At 42.1% G+C, this 16400-nt stretch overlaps 1 protein-coding gene across 2 annotated transcripts in view; it reads right to left on the bottom strand.

Annotated features, from left to right (window-relative positions):
* TBC1D8 (TBC1 domain family member 8) overlaps positions 1-16400 on the bottom strand; it is a 160674-nt gene that overhangs the window by 26192 nt on the left and 118082 nt on the right. For both annotated transcript variants that reach the window (XM_082244615.1, XM_082244616.1), the window contains exons 12-15: positions 12967-13084; positions 4185-4470; positions 3780-3909; positions 3062-3160 (exon numbers count right to left, since the gene is read on the bottom strand). In XM_082244615.1, the coding sequence (XP_082100741.1) occupies positions 3062-3160; positions 3780-3909; positions 4185-4470; positions 12967-13084 (633 nt within the window). The remainder of the gene's footprint in view (positions 1-3061; positions 3161-3779; positions 3910-4184; positions 4471-12966; positions 13085-16400) is intronic.

Raw genomic sequence — 16400 nt, forward strand, 5'->3', positions numbered from 1 at the left:
CGAATTTAACTGACAATTGCGCGGTCATGCAACGCCGTACCCAAACGAAATTTACGTCCTTTTTTCCCACAAACAGAGCTTTCTTTTGGTGGTGTTTGATCACCTGTGCGATTTTTACTTTTTGCGCTATAAACAAAAAAAGAGCGTTTATTTTGAAAAAATAACAATATTTTTAACATTTTTTTATATGAAATTCCCCCCAAAATAGATGTAAAAACCAATTTTTTTTAAAATTTTTGGCCAATTTGTTTTCTGCTACCCATGTTTGGTAAAAAAAAAAAATCGCAATAAGCGTATTTTGATTGGTTTGCGCAAAACTTATTGCGTTTACTAACTATGGGAAAGATTTCTGTCATTTTTGGTGTTTTTTTTTTTAACGCGTAATGGCGGCGATCTGCGATTTTTTTAGCGGGACTGCGACATTGCGGCGGACAGATCGGACCCTTGACTGACATTTTTGAAACTTTTGGGGGTACCAGTGACATTACTGCAGTAATCAGTGCTATATATATGCACTGTTACTGTAAAAATGACACTGGCAGGGAAGGGGTTAATTTTTTTTGGAGAGGGAGGGGTTAATGTATGCCTGGTGCTTACTAACGTGTGGGGGGGGGGGGAGGTGACTGTGTGAGACAGGGACAGATCGGATGTCCAGCTATGCTGAACACTCCGATCTGTCACTCCCTGTCACTGAGGAGATCCGCCCGCTCTGTTTACACAGGCGGGCGGATCTCCAAACTGGATTCCCCGACGATTGGGGCAGAGGAGCTGCGATCGCCGCTGCTCCTCCCCTGGCCCGACTCCCGCTGTGAATCAAAACAGCGGGAGCGCGCCTCCGGCGGCGCGCGAGCGCCGCCTACAGGGGGAGGAGTCTGGCGATGTAGGTCTACGTCGTCAGACGATAACGAGCCACTTTGCCGCAGTAGTACTACGGTACTCAGCGGTAAAGTGGTTAAAGGTTAAGTTCACCTTTTGAAAAAAAAAAAAAAATGCACATTTTTGCAGGTAAAAAAATGTGCATTTTTTATTTTCTTTCTAAGGTGCAAGTGCTGAACATGTTACACCCTAAATACGGCAGGAACTTAGCCTTTAAAAGTTTAAATTGAAGATAGTGGTGCTACAGAGACAACTTATCTATTGGCTGTTTAAGGACTTTGATGTTGTTAAAGGGTAACTCCACTTTCATGGGAAAAAAAATTGCAAATAAAAAAAAAATAATATAGCCTACCCAATTTCGACAAAAGTAAAATTGTAATTGAATTGGAATTGAATGTTATTAGAAATGAACCTTCCTTTTCTATCTGCAGTGCTGTGCAATATAGCTACCTGGAAGTGTTCTGTACAAAAATGGTGTACAGAACGCCCCCAGAAAGGCAAGTTCCTGCTTGTGTGATTGGCTCACTAATTTTCTCAGAAGTCTGCACTAAGATACAAGTCAGATTTTGGGCATCTTCTGTAACAAGAATGTCAGTTTTGGCGAGATACTCCCAAAGGGAAATCCAATCTAAAGAGATGCAGGCCCTGCAACTTTCCCCATTAGAACACAGCAAGAGCAGCAGCTGACTGATTAAAAATCACGCCCTTTTACATTTTATTTGCACATGGACACAAACAGCTTTTTCTCTATTACAACAAAAAGGAGGAAGTTGCAACAAAGTTTGTTAAAATCCTTGCAGTGTACATAGCTCACTCAGAGGGAATGTTTTTTCTCAACGCAAGTGGAGTTTCTCTTTAAAAATTTATGTTAACCGCTTGCCGACTGCGCACAGTATATTTACTGCGGCAGTCGGCCCCGGCCAGGCAGAGTGACGTAGGTCTACGTCGCTCGCCTGTCACTCCTTCCAGAGCCAATAGCGGGCGGGCGCGCGCCTGCTGAGGCGCGCGCCCGCCTCGGCTCGTTCACGGAGGAGTGCAGGAGTGTGACTGGCGGACCCCGATGTCCGCCGGTCACACTACGATCGCCGGTACAGCGGGAGAAAGACAGAGCGGCTTGTGTAAACAAGCCGCCTGTCAGTTCTCCCAGTGTAAAAGTGAAGATCAAACAGTTCTACTATGTAGAACTGTTGATCTTTGTTTTTACACTAGTAGACCTGTCCCTGCACAGTTAGAAACACGCCCCTAGGACACACTTAACCCCTCCCTGTCCAATACTGTTAACCCCTTCCCTGCCAGTGTCATTTTTGCAGTAACAGTGCATATATATAGCACTGATTACTGCAGTAATGTCACTGGTACCCCCAAAAGTGTCAAAAATGTCAGTCAAGGGTCCGATCTGTCCGCCGCAATGTCGCAGTACCGCAAAAAAAAAAAATCGCAGATCGCCGCCATTACTCGTTAAAAAAAAAAACACCAAAAATGACAAAAATCTTTCCCTTTGTTAGTAAACGTGATAACTTTTGCGCAAACCAATCAAAATACGCTTTTTGCGATTTTTTTTTACCAAACATAGGTAGCGTAAAACAAATTGGCTGAAAATTTTAAAAAATTTTGATTTTTACATTTTTTTTGGGGGGAATTTCATATAAAAAAAAGTGAAAAATATTGTTGTTTTTGCAAAAATTACGCTCTTTTTTTGTTTATAGCGCGTGATCAAAAAATCGCACAGGTGATCAAATACCACCAAAAGAAAGCTCTGTTTGTGGGAAAAAAAGGACGTGAAATTCGTTTAGGTACAGCGTCGCACGACCGCGCGATTGTCCGTTAAAGTCACGCAGTAAAAAATCGCAAAATAACCCCTGGTCTTTTAGCAGGAAAATCCTCCGGTGGTAAAGTGGTTAAGCAGGTCTTGATGAGCAAGATTTAGAACTGTACCCTGTCAAGAAAGTATTACTAACTGAGCCCAGAGGAAGACAGCTAAAAGGGAAGTCCAAAAACTATCATAGGAAAAGGAAGGATTTAAAAAAGACACATCAAGGTTAGGAAGTAGAAATTGGAAAGCAGTCTCTTGCAATATAAATTGATGGTAAAAAACTTAATGAATGAGGCGGAGGCCCAAGATGTGATGCAGTGTTAGTAGATAGACCGATTGATAAAATAATATACTATACAGCAGCATACTTACAACATTCTGCTTTGTAGTGTCCTCATGGTTTTGGAGCACACGGATCCTATGCTTGCAACGTAAGCTCTCAATTTGTTCCACAGAATTGTTGCCAAATTTCTGGAAACAAACAAATAAATCTATAAAAGAGTGTTTGACCAGCTGTTAAATGTTACAAATTATTACGTACATGTGGATGCTTATCTGTATAGAACTACAAGTCCCTAGCAAAAAAAAAAATAAGACTTGCAGGCATATATTGATTACTTTTTAGCAGATGAAGTTCTATCAACAATGGATACATGAGAACAGGGCACGGATGAGGCAGTACAACTGGCCTTTTTGTACTGGGCCTAGACCCCATCAGCTAAACAGGGGGACCCAAGGCAACTTTTTTGTTCATTTCTTCCTAAATGAATAAATGAAATTTATTAGACCACATCTCCACTCCTACTTGTTTACCAGGACTTAAATTGCATTTCCCTGGGCCCCATCAGGTCAAAAGAGGGGCCCAGGAAGTGGGACTTATTTTACTTTTGGGGGTGTAAGGGGGTAAAATCAGTGTCGCTGTTTCGCTCCCCCCAATGTAGGCGAGGTGGTGGGGGAGCCCTGTTAGGAAAGTTGTACAGGGCCCCATGAAGACCCTGCATTAGATACAATCACTTTTGCTTTCAAATTATGACTTTTAAAACACTAACAGCATGTTTTTTTTTATAGTTTTATGACTTAAAACACATACCTCATATGAATCTCGTATTAAATCTGCAATTTCTGTAATTGGATAGGCCTCCTGCTCATTATTTAGCACACTATGCCAGTTTCCAATCTGTGGCAAGGGACTCTCCTCATTCCTGACATGCTCTAAAAATCTTTAAAGAAGTACATATACTGTTAGTGTATTGTTTGTCCTTGGAGGACTATATGGCAATACAATAATATTTAACAGTGATAGTAAGGCACAATTGAAATTTCTTTTAGATTCTGAAGCCAGTATTGGCCAGCTTACTATGGGCACAGTCCATACAACAACACATTTCAGTAATGCAGACCTATTGTATGCATAATTTTGCTACAAAAATAACTAGTATTGCATTTCATCAGTTTATAAATGGAAATGAGAAAAAAGGGTAGCAGAATAAACAACCTGCTTAAAATCATTAAGGCCTGCCCATCGTCTTTACTGTTGCACAACTCCACAGCGGTAGCATCTAGAACGGCCAGTCCAATCTGGAAAATTGCTTTAATTCCATCAAAGAAGAAACAGTCCACAACGTTCACAGCGCTCTGCAGGGGCATAATACTGATGAATAAGGTGAGAAACCATGACAAAGATATGGAAGCCAGTGTGGATAAGTCAGTTATATGCTCAGCCAGCTCAGGAAGTTTCTCTTGTATTAGTTCTTCAAAGACGGACTGGTCAACCTGGGCTCCTGCCAAGAAAAGGAAACATTAGGAATATCAATCAATCATGCTTCAAACTCCTTCAGAAAAATGTAAAACTTTTCTCAGCAACTTTCTCTACATTATTTTGAATGGTCTATTGTTGATGACATTTTACTGTACTGTAAACGACCTTTCCAATGAACGCAGCTAAATGGGAACTCAGCATTAAAAAACCACAAGCAACAAGGCCAAAAAATCTCATATATTGCAACTTACTAGTCATTCGATGTGGAAACTACATTTGTTTTTACTTTTCAGACTTTTTTCAACTGGTGTTCTCGCCAATAACACTTCCTGCCCTAGGGTGATAACACTCACCCACTATACCCATGTATATGAAAGAGCAGTGCCACCCTAGTATACAGGAAAAATTTTAGGAGTACAAAACACTTCCCCCCCTCTCCTCATCTACAGTGCCTTAAAAAAAAATACACACTCCTTGAAATTTTCCACATTTTGTCACGTTACAACCAAAAACGTAAATGTATTTTATTGGGATTTTATGTGATAGACCAACACAAAGTGGCACATAATTGTGAAGTGGAAAATGATAAAAGGTTTACAAAATGTTTTATACATAAATATGTGAAAAGTGCGGCGTGCATTTGTATTCAGCCCCCCTGAGTCTATACTTTGTAGAACCACCTTTACCTGCAATTACAGCTGAAAGTCTTTTTGGGGATGTCTCTACCAGCTTTGCACATCTAGAGAGTGACATTTTTGCCCATTCGTCTGTGCAATATGACTCAAGCTCTGTCAGATTGGCTGGAGAGCGTCTGTGAACAGCAATTTTCAAGTCTTGCCACAGAATCTCAATTGGATTTAGGTCTGGACTTTGACTGGGCCATTCTAACACATACATATGCTTTGATCTAAACCATTCCATTTTAGCTCTGGCAGTAGATTTAGGGTCGTTGCCCTGCTGGAAAGTGAACCTCTGCCCCAGTCTCAAGTCTTTTGCAGACTCTAACAGGTTTTTCTTCTAAGATTGCCCTGTATTTGGCTCCATCCATCTTCCAATCAAATATGACTTTGTGATATCTTAATTGTTGATACTGTACATTGTGCTATGTGACAGAATTTGCACACCGCTTTGAGGCTTGCGCCTTATTTTATTGTATACATGTATGTTATTGTTTGTCTATACTTCACTTCCAACCTGTTTTCTTCTGAATTAACGTTTGTGAGTTTCTTAATAAAAATGTATACCTTTTAATACTGGTGCCAGTAAAGTCCACTTTTTCCTTTTTGTCTTTCCATTTCCATTCCTAAGGATGTGGCACCGTTACTACTAGTCTTGCGCCTAGGCATCTTGCGACCTGGGAGCGCATGTAAAATTAATTTTTCTGACATCTTCCAATCAACTCTGACCAGCTTCCCTGTCCCTGCTGAAGAAAAGCATCTCCACAAAATGATTCTGCCACCACCATGTTTCATGGTGGGGATGGTGTGTTCAGGGTGATGCGCAGTTTTCGTTTTCTGCCACACATAGGGTTTTGCTTTTAGACCAAAAAGTTCAATTTTGGTCTCATCTGACCAGAGCACCTTCTTCCACATGTTTGCTGTGTCCCCCACATGGCTTCTCGCAAACTGAAAACGGGACTTCATATGGTTTTCTTCTTGCCACTCTTCCATAAAGGCCAGATTTGTGGAGTGCGTGACTAATAGTTATCCTCTGGACAGAGTGTCCCACCTGAGCTGTCGATCTCTGCAGCTCCTCCAGAGTTACCATGGGCCTCTTGGCTGCATCTCTGATGAATGCCCTCCTTGCATGGCCTGTCCGTTTAGGTGGAGGGCCAAGTCTTGGTAGGTTTGCAGTTGTACCATACTCTTTCCATTTTCTATTGATGGATTGAAGAGTGCTCCATGAGATGTTCAAAGCTTGGGATATTTTTTTTTTTATAACTTAACCTGCTTTAAACTTCTCCACAACTTTATCCCTGACCTGTCTGGTGTGTTCCTTGGCCTTCATGAGGCGGTTTGTTGACTAAGGTTCTCTAACAAACCTCTGAGGGCTTCACAGAACATACTGAGATCAAATTACACACAGGTGGACTCAATTTACTAATTAGGTGACTTCTGAAGACAATTGGTTTCACTAGATTTTAGATAGGGGTATCAGAGTAAATGGGCTAAATACAAATGCACACCACATTTTCAGATATTTATTTGTAAAACATTTGGAAAACCATTTATCATTTTCCTTCGGCTTCACAATTATGTGCCACTTTGTGTTGATCTATCACAAAAAATCCCAACAAAATACATTTATGTTTTTGGTTGTAACATGACAAAATGTGGAAAATTTCAAGGGGTATGAATACTTTTTCAAGGCACTGTAAATTACATGGTGTTCTGTAATTTCACAGAGGTGAAATAAGCAGGGCTGATAAAACTTAGTGAACAGGGAACTTGTGATCGTCTTTTGAAAAGGATCAACTTGTATTTTTTGCACTTATTGAACAGATATAACTAAATGCATTAAAAAGTATATTTAACAAACTGAAAGAGACCAATAAGAGAAGATCCCTGTCAGGAAGTACATGCACTTTGGTTTAAAATCCTATCTAGTAATAATAAAGAAGCTCTATAGGGAAAAACCAAGAATTACATATGCTGCAGCCTGTTACTAGCATTACCACAACAGCATTTGTTTGCCCTTTATAAACATAGTTTTAACATATGTTGATCCTGCCAATAGCGTAAATCCTTCATTTTTTTATAGTTACATAGTTAGTGAGGTTGAAAAAAGACATCAGTCCATCCAGTTCAACCTATGATGTGTGTGTGTGTTTGCTTTTAGCCGTACATTGTATACCCCTGTATGTTGTGGTCTTTAAGGTGTCCATCTAACAGTTTTTTGAAACTATCAATGCTCCCTGCTGATACGACTGCTTGTGGAAGAGAATTCCACATCCTTACCGCTCTTACAGTGAAGAACCCCTTACGCACTTTAAGGTTAAACCGCCTTTCCTCTAGTTTTAGTGAGTGGCCACGAGTCTTATTGTATCTCCTTTCTCTGAATAGTTTGTTCCTTATGCTCGGGTCGCCAGTACAGTATTTGTACATTGATATCATATCCCCCCTCAATCGTCTCTTCTCCAGAGAGAATAAGTTCAGGGCTTGTAGTCTTTCTTCATAGCTGATGTCCTCCATCCCCCTAATTATTTTTGTTGCCCTTCTCTGGACTTTCTCCAGTTCCAGCACATCCTTCCTGAGGACCGGTGCCCAGAACTGGACAGCATACTCCAGATGTGGCCGGACCAGAGTCTTGTAGAGCGGGAGAATAATCTCTTTATTTCTGGAGTGAATCCCCTTTTTTATACATCCCAGTATTCTGTTGGCTTTGCTTGCTGCGGCCTGGCATTGCATGCCACTGCCAAGCCTGTTGTCTACCAGTACCCCTAAGTCCTTTTCCATCCTAGACTCACCCAGAGGTTCCCCCCCTAGCGAGTAGCTTGCTTTCTGGTTTCCATCCTAGACTCACCCAGAGGTTCCCCCCCTAGCGAGTAGCTTGCTTTCTGGTTTTTCCCCTTCATTTTAACAGGGTGAAAGTACTGTTCTTTCTGCAGCAGCACTGTCAACCTGTGAACAGGGTAGTCTTAGAGAAGCATGGAGTTCTAAAGCGGACATTTAGTCAAACAAATATTTCCCCTATAGTTGCAGTCACATCAATTACCTGTAATGAAGTATGCTCCAAGTCTCGCAGATTGCTGCTGCTTTGTGTAGTAATCTGCTCGGCAGTATGCCCAGTCCTCTTCCTGGAGCTGAGCTTTTGGCGCGGCAGGGGTTAATAATCTTTGCAACATCAGGCTGAGCTACATTCAATACTGTGTGACAGAGAACCAACCCCCTCTTCCCCTCTAATCCATTGATAAGATTTTTTTATACTGAATGTAACAGATCTCTGAATGGGAGAGAGAATCCTGTTATTCATCCCGCTCTCCCCAATTCAAATATAATGCTTCATACATTGTAAACAATGCATGGGCTTTTCGCAATGGATGAAAAAAAATGAAGGGACAGCTCGCTGTTGGACTGCTTTGAATGCAGTTCAGCCCAAAGACCTAAAGTTATTAACCCCCGCCATGTCACAAATTCAGTGACAGGAAGAGGATTGTCATCTTGGCAAGGAAGATTTCTACAGAGTAAGCAGCCTGAACAATGTGGGACAAGCTTCATTACAGGTAAGTAATGTGACCGTAGCTATAGGCAAAAGCGTAACTCCAGATAAGAATGGAGGAGTAACAGCAACATTTTTCTTTTAGAGCCTAATTACCGTATATACTCGAGTAAAAGCCGACCCGAATATAAGCCAAGGCCCCTAATTTTACCACAAAAAAGTGGGAAAACTTATTGACTGGAGTATAAGCCTAGGGTGGGAAATGCAGCAGCTACTGGACCCAACTGGACCACCATGAGACACAAAACAGGGGCTGCGGGCATGGTACAGGAGACGGTTCAGGCATGTTACAGGTCATGGCACAGGTGATGGTACAGGTCATGGCACAGGTGATGGTACAGGCATGGCACAGGTGATGGTACAGGCATGGCACAGGTCATGGTACAGGCATGGCACAGGTCATGGTACAGGAGATGGTACAGGCATGGCACAGTAGGTACAGGCATGGCACAGTAGGTACAGGCATGGCACAGTAGGTACAGGCATGGCACAGTAGGTACAGGCATGGCACAGGAGATGCAGTGCTGCGGGCATGGTACAGGAGAATGTCCTGTACTATGCCCGCAGCACTGCATGAGAAAATGCAGGGGATGCGAAGGAGTCTCACTTACCTGTCGGTGAGGCGCATTAGATTTAAAAATGGCGTCGCCCGACGCCAACACGTCACCGCTCATGCGTCGCCGATGCTCAGGAAAGCTTTAAACGTTCGGCTATTCCCAGGCATGCGGGGCATGCGCAGTGACATGTTGGCGCCGGGCGGTGCCATTTTTAAAAAGTAAGTGAGCCAGTGGCTCGAGTATAAGCCGAGGGGGGCTTTTTCAGCATGAAAAAACATGCTGAAAAACTCGGCTTATACTCGAGTATATACGGTAACTTATTAAATCTTTACATATTAACTAAACATTTACATATTAACTAAAATCTTTCCATTGTCTGCCTAATTCAAATCTGTTGCTAAAGTCAACCAAAATGTTGGGGGTTTACACCATCCAGGCTCCTGTGAACGAATGAGTACACAGTGACAGGAAGTACTCTCCTGTGCAATACAAGTCCCAACATTTACTGCACCCAAGGAAGCTGAGCCACCTATCTGCCTAAAAGGTGGGCGAGGTGAACAAAAGATGAGGCAAACGGTTGAGACTTGAAAAATGAATGAAGCCTTATTTGCTTGCTTGCTTGCTTGCTTGTGTTATGACAGCGATGAGTGTATAGCTCAGGATGTACACAAATCAACAAATGAGTGGGTGGGATTTACAAAGAGGAATAGTGAATGTCCACAGGTGCACTAAACCAGTGTTAATTTCGTCGACTAAAACGTTTTCTTCGACTAAATTAACACAATTTTAGTCGATTAAAATACGATTAAAACTAAAACAATTCAGATGACTAAAATACGACTAAAACTAAAATAACATTTTAGTCAAAAGACTATAACTAAAACTAAATCGAAATTTGCTGCCAAAATTAACACTGGTGCATGCTCAAAGCTTAATACCATAAATAATAACATATTCGATTTTTCACTCCAGGACCAGCAGTAGTATATAATGAGTTTGGAAATTGTAGAGAAATGCTTAAATAATGCATTACAAATTACAATTGAACTACACCCATTCGATTATAGATGACTAAAATGAGTTTTAGTCGACTAAAATGTACTGGAGTTTTAGTCGACTAAATACGACTAAAACTAAAACACTTGCAGAAGACTAAAATGGAACTAAAACTAAAATGCCATTTTAGTCCTAAGACTAAGACTAAAACTAAATTGAAATTTGCTGCCAAAATTAACACTGCACTAAACTTGCAGCTTTTTAGAGCACTTGTAGATTTGGCAGCTGTAAAAGTAAAATTTCAACAAGGAAGATGACAGCTGAGACTAAAAGAGTAAACAACCACCGAAAATGTAAGTCCAGGAGTGCTGTTGCTGGCACCTGTATTGTAACTGCACAATGTACTAAATAAAAAATTAAAAAGAAAAAAAGCTATAGCAGCTAAGAGGTTGTTTACAAGGTGGCGCCGCTGCTGCCATAGGCATAGCAGCAGCAGTAAAGGATTTAAACTAAATGTTGGCCATTGTAACACTGTCTGTCAGTGCAGTTTTGACAGCTTTGGCTGAATGTAAAAGTAATATGCTGTATAAAAAAATGCCTGTGGGAAAAAAATGTATATAATGAATATTATTACAGCAATTCCCCCATACAGTAATCAAAGTACAATATTTTTAGCGTTTCTAAGTATTTGACTTTAAAACAACCATTGCTCAACTAGATTCTGCAACTATGCATAAATACATAATTTCCCTAAATAGAGTTTCACAATGATTAATAGCAAGTTAGTCAAATCTTAAAGATCTGCTTTTACTAACACTGTGTGCCTCTTACAAGGAAGAAGCTAAATAATAAATACAGGGCACTGGCTCTAAAAACATATTGTAAATAAAGGAAGTCAATTCTTTGACTGTTAATTTAGTGCCGGTTCACATTTCTGCAATGCGGGAACGCTGCGAATATACAGCGTGTTCCCGCATCGCATCCGCACCCCTGGCAGTTCACACAGCCATATGCGACACACTGGGGGTGTCAATTAAAAGTTAAACGACACCCCCAGATCAGATCGCATATCGCAGTGCGATCTGAAAGTTCCCATAGAATCGGATCGCACTAGTGTGAACCACCATGCGATCCGATTCTGCTGCGGACCAAAAAAAGGGTCCTGTGAGTGTTCGGTGCGATTGCGTTGCGAATTCAGCCATACAAATTGTATGGCTGAATTTGCACCGCACAGAGATCGCATGTAATTTTAGGAACAGTGCGCTCCGAATTACATGCGATCTCTGTCATCGCAGAAATGTGAACCGGCACTTAGGGATATTTAATGAAGTAATATGATAACGTGCTGTATTACATAGCTTTGGTAAAGCATTTCTTTGTGTATACCATCAGAGGCCCCTCTAAAAAAAAAAAAAAAAAAAACACATCAGTTGGAAGACTAATGGTTGCCCTAGAAATGGCCTAAAGCCTAGTACACACTATTTATTTTTTTGGTTCAACCAGAAAGAAAACCTGACAGCTCAGGTCGGAGCTGCTGTACTAACTATCCAATGTTAGTACAGTATTCACCCCTGCAGAACTATTATGTTCTGACAGGGGGATGATCCCCCCCCCCCCCCCTCCAGAACACTGTCAGCGCTTTCAGCTATTGGCTGAAAGCGTTGACCGGGAGCCAATCAGCAGACCTTTTTCGGTCATGAGCCTTCGAGAGGACTGGCTGCCATACACCTTCTGTTGAATTGGCTGCCGTACACTCAGGCCGAATGTCGGCTAGCTTCTAGTGAAATAGTCAACATTTTGCTCGTGTGTGCTAGGCTTTGTTCTGCATCTTATAGAGATGAGAGGAGTAGTAGTTCTGCAGTCCAGCAGGGGAGAACTCAGGCAAGGCTGATAACACTGCTTGGGATTTTAGTGCAGCAGAAGCCATGTGTTTACAGCTCACAATAGGAACATTGGAGCACACTGGATTTCTGGCAGGATCAAATGGTATTTTCCCATACTTGCACCATTTCTAAAGAAATAAAACATTAGCTAAATGTGCATGTAATTCAGAGATGCATTCTATAAGTTTTTGTTTTGCCCAGATACACACTTTAACATTCATTTCATTTGATGTATATTGCTTTAACCACCTTGTCATATATTTGGGATGTATGGATTCCCCCCCGCCTCCTCCTTTTTGACAACATATCGCCTGTGGCCTGTTCACCCTCCTTTACCCTCCTCTCCTCCATGTTCCTTCCCTCCTTTATCTCTTCTTCACCCCCTGTTCCTCCTTGTCCTTCCCGACACTACTCCTACTTTGAGGGATAATGTTTAATGTTTTATGGATGTACTCTTTTTTGTGCTTGTATGCTATGTTGATTACAGCACCGGTAGTCTCCTTTATACTTGAAGCACTGCATGGCCTACTACGGGAGCATGCCCTCTCATTGTTTGGATTCCTCTGTTTTTCGTTTTATACTATGTCGGATTGTGCTGTATGTGTTCTGTTCTGTTTTGTTTCTTTAAACCTCAATAAAAATATATTAAACAAACAAAAAAAAAAACATTCATTTCATAATGCAATACAACTACAACTGGTAAATGTTTTGCAGATCACTGTAATAAAAGGTCTGCATTTTTTATCAGCTAATCATGGTTTCCCAAGCTGATGCAAAATATTTTCAAAAAGAAAGAAATCTAGGTCAATTTTCTGGTTAACCAGAATACGGCAGGGTTCCAATCAGTATAAAGCATAAACTCACCAAGGACCCTATGATTAAAGTAATCAGGCAGCATCCTTTCACACACAGCAACCAACAGCCAAAATGCCTCTTCCTCTTTGGCATACAGAAGTAAAACTGAAGTCAGGATATTCATAGACTAATATGGGAAGACGATATAAAGGGAAACATTAATTGAAAGGTAAGATAAATGTACTAGAAATAAACAGTTTTAACTGGAAACAAATTAATGTTGTATTTCACAAAAGGGAATGAACAACAAATACGCTGAATATCTCAGTTAAATGAAACTTGTCATAAAAGAAATATGTGGGTTGACACTGCTAAACTCCTGAAAATGCTAGTTGCCCAGCTGCTTTTACTTTCTGAGACCAGAATAAGCCTTGCAGCAATTGAAATCTGAACTACACAACTAAAAGTATTCCCATAATTCTGTTCAAGTGATAAAAATTGTATTTTTGACTTACCGTAAAATCCATTTCTCTGATGTTAATTGACGGACACAGCTCGAGTCTTCTTAACCATTGGGTTATACTGCCTCCTAGAGAAGTAGGACACTAGGCAGGAAAAAGCTTGACTATGCATATGGATAGTCCCAGGGGGTATACACCCACACTTAGCTACAGGCACCCAGTTTTGTTACAAGCAGTGTCAGAAGAAAGCCAACTCCACAAAGGGGTGGGTGCTGTGTCAGTCAATGAACATCAGAGAAATGGATTTTAATGTAAGTTAAAATGTAACTTACTAATGCAAGTTAAAAATCCCATTTTTTCTTTCGTTCATTGACGGACACAGCGCCTGATTCTTCTTACCCATTGGGACATCCCAAAGCAGTGTTAAACATGAGGGGCGGGAAAACAGCAGAAAAAAATTCCCAAGGCTAACTATAGCCAACCAGGTAACATGGATTTCCCCAAAACAACTGGAGCTCACCTGAAAAAAACAATACAACCTCAAAGAGGACTAGGTCCTTTAAACAGCAGCCTGTAAAAAACTTGTGGCTAAAAGAAGCCTCCGCAGATGCCAACACATCCACTTTATAAAACGTTGTAAAAGTGTGCACAGACAACCAGATGGCCCCCTTGCAAACCTGCATCACTGATGCCTGATGACGGAAGGTTCAGGAGGCACTAAGCGCCCGAGTAGAGTGGTCCTTAACAGAGAAAGAAGGAAGCTGACCCCTAATTGAGTAGGCCTGAATCACTGTCTGTCTGATCCATCTGGAAATGGATGAAGAGTTAGAAGGGGAAAGGCATAGGCTAACCTCGAACTGCCATGTCTGGGCCAGAGCATCCAGGCCCAACATCCCTCTTTCCCGCAAAAGAGAAAAGAATCTCTTTATCTTTCTGTTTTGTAGGCTGGCAAACGGGTCTACTTCTGGGAAGCCGAATTTTTGGACTACTGTCTGAAATACCTTGGGATTTAGCTCCCATTCTCCTTGCCTTATTGGATAGCGACTGAGGAAATCTGCTTATCCAGTTGCTTTCCCCTTTTATATGAATGGCCGACAGGGAGATCACTCTTCCTTCGGCCGAGCCTAGGTTTCCTGGGCTAGTACCAACAGGGGTCTGGACCTGGTACCCCCTTGGTGATTCAGGTAAGCTACTGCTGTAGCATTGTCAGAACAGACCTGAATTTCCATGCCTGATATGGAACTCTCAAAGTATTTTAGGGCTTCGCCCACTGCTCTGAGTTCTCTGAAGTTGGAGGAGGCCTGAGCTACTTCCTTGGCCTCCTCCTCCAGGTAGAGTGTGGCCTTCATTGGTGTTGCTGAACCTGCCTCACAGGGGGACCATCCAACACAGAGTCTTCAGGTCAGAGACAAAAAAATACTGAGGGACAAGGGGAAGGGTGGGGCCTTTTAACAGCTATTAACTGATTGCGTTTCCTGTAGGGTGGAGCCTCTCATCTCTCATGTGTTGCCGTCCTGGAAGGTGAGAGGAGAAAAATGGATTTTTGTAAAATCTTACCGTAAAATCCTTTTCTCTTAGCTCATTGACAGACGTAGTCCTCGGTGATACAGCACCTTCGGGTTATGTTGCCTCCACAGGAGTAGGACTAGACAGGAAATAAAATGCTCTGGCCACACCCTAGGGGCAGTCCCAGAGGGTATATCCTCTCTCTCTCTGCCTCAGCAAATCAGTTATGTCATAAAAGCAGTCTTTAGAGAATTTAACCCAACCCAACTCAAAAAAACAGAGGGGCGGGTACTACGTCTGTCAATGAGCTAAGAGAAAAGGATTTTACGGTAAGATTTTACAAAAATCCATTTTTCTCTATCGCTCATTGACAGACGTAGTCCTCGGTGATACAGCACCTTCGGGAAGTCCCAGAGCAGTATCACAAATGAGGGGTGGGAAAATGGAAATCAATTCCAAATCTAGAAGGCCCAACCGGTGCTAACTAGAAGTTTACAATGCTCATCCTTAATGATGAGACTCAACAAAAAAATTTTCAAACAGAAAAAAACCCTCGAGGTAGACCACCGGTCTCCTCAAATTGCGGCCTGCAAAACCTTGCGGCCAAATGAGGCATCCGCCGATGCCATCACATCAATTTTATAAAATTTTGTAAAGGTATGTACCGACGACCAGGTGGCCGCTTTACATACCTGGACCACTGACGCCTGATGGCGAAAGGCCCAGGAAGTACTGAGCGCTCGAGTGAAGTGCGCCCTAACAGGGAACGGAGGATTCCGACCCTTAATAGAATAAGCCTGTACTACCGTCTGACTGATCCATGTAGATATGGTCGCGGCAGACACAGGCAACCCCCTTCAAGGGCTATCCGTGATCACAAAAAGTGAGTCCGTCTTACGAAAACCACTTTAGGAAGGAAGGATGGATTTGGAAGAAGAACAACCTTATCCCTATGAACCACCAGATCTGGGGAACGACAGGATAATGCGGCCAGTTCTGACACCCTGCGTAGAGAAGTAATGGCCACCAAGAAGGCCACCTTCTGGGAATGTAAGCAAGGGAATCTCCCTAATATCTTCAAAGAGAAGTTTCTGAAGAACCGACCACACTAAATTAAGATACCAGGCGGTAAGGGTGCGCGCACTGGCGGAGCCAGATGTCGCACCCCCTGGATGAAATTCCGCACCAAGGAATGATTAGCCAAAGGTTTCTTGAAAGAAGATTGCTAACGCCGAAAACCTGACCCTTGATCGTGCTCAAGGATAGTTTCTGCTCAACCCCTTGTTGGAGACAGACCAAAATTCGGGTCACCGAATAGGTATGTGGGGAAAATCCAATAGATTCACACCATGCAATATAAGACTTCCATGTGCTGGAAGTCGCTTTCCTTGCTTTAACTGGAGGTAGGAATAACTGAAGCTGACACTCCCTTGTCCTTCAGTACCTGGGTCTCAATGGCCAGGCCATTAAGCCAGCGACTGTAAAGCAAGATGGAAGATCGGTCCCTGAGACCGCAAATCCTCCCTGAGAGGAAGT

Source organism: Pelophylax lessonae (assembly GCF_965119305.1).
Source record: "Pelophylax lessonae genome assembly, chromosome: 2".
Taxonomy (NCBI): Eukaryota; Metazoa; Chordata; class Amphibia; order Anura; family Ranidae; genus Pelophylax; species Pelophylax lessonae.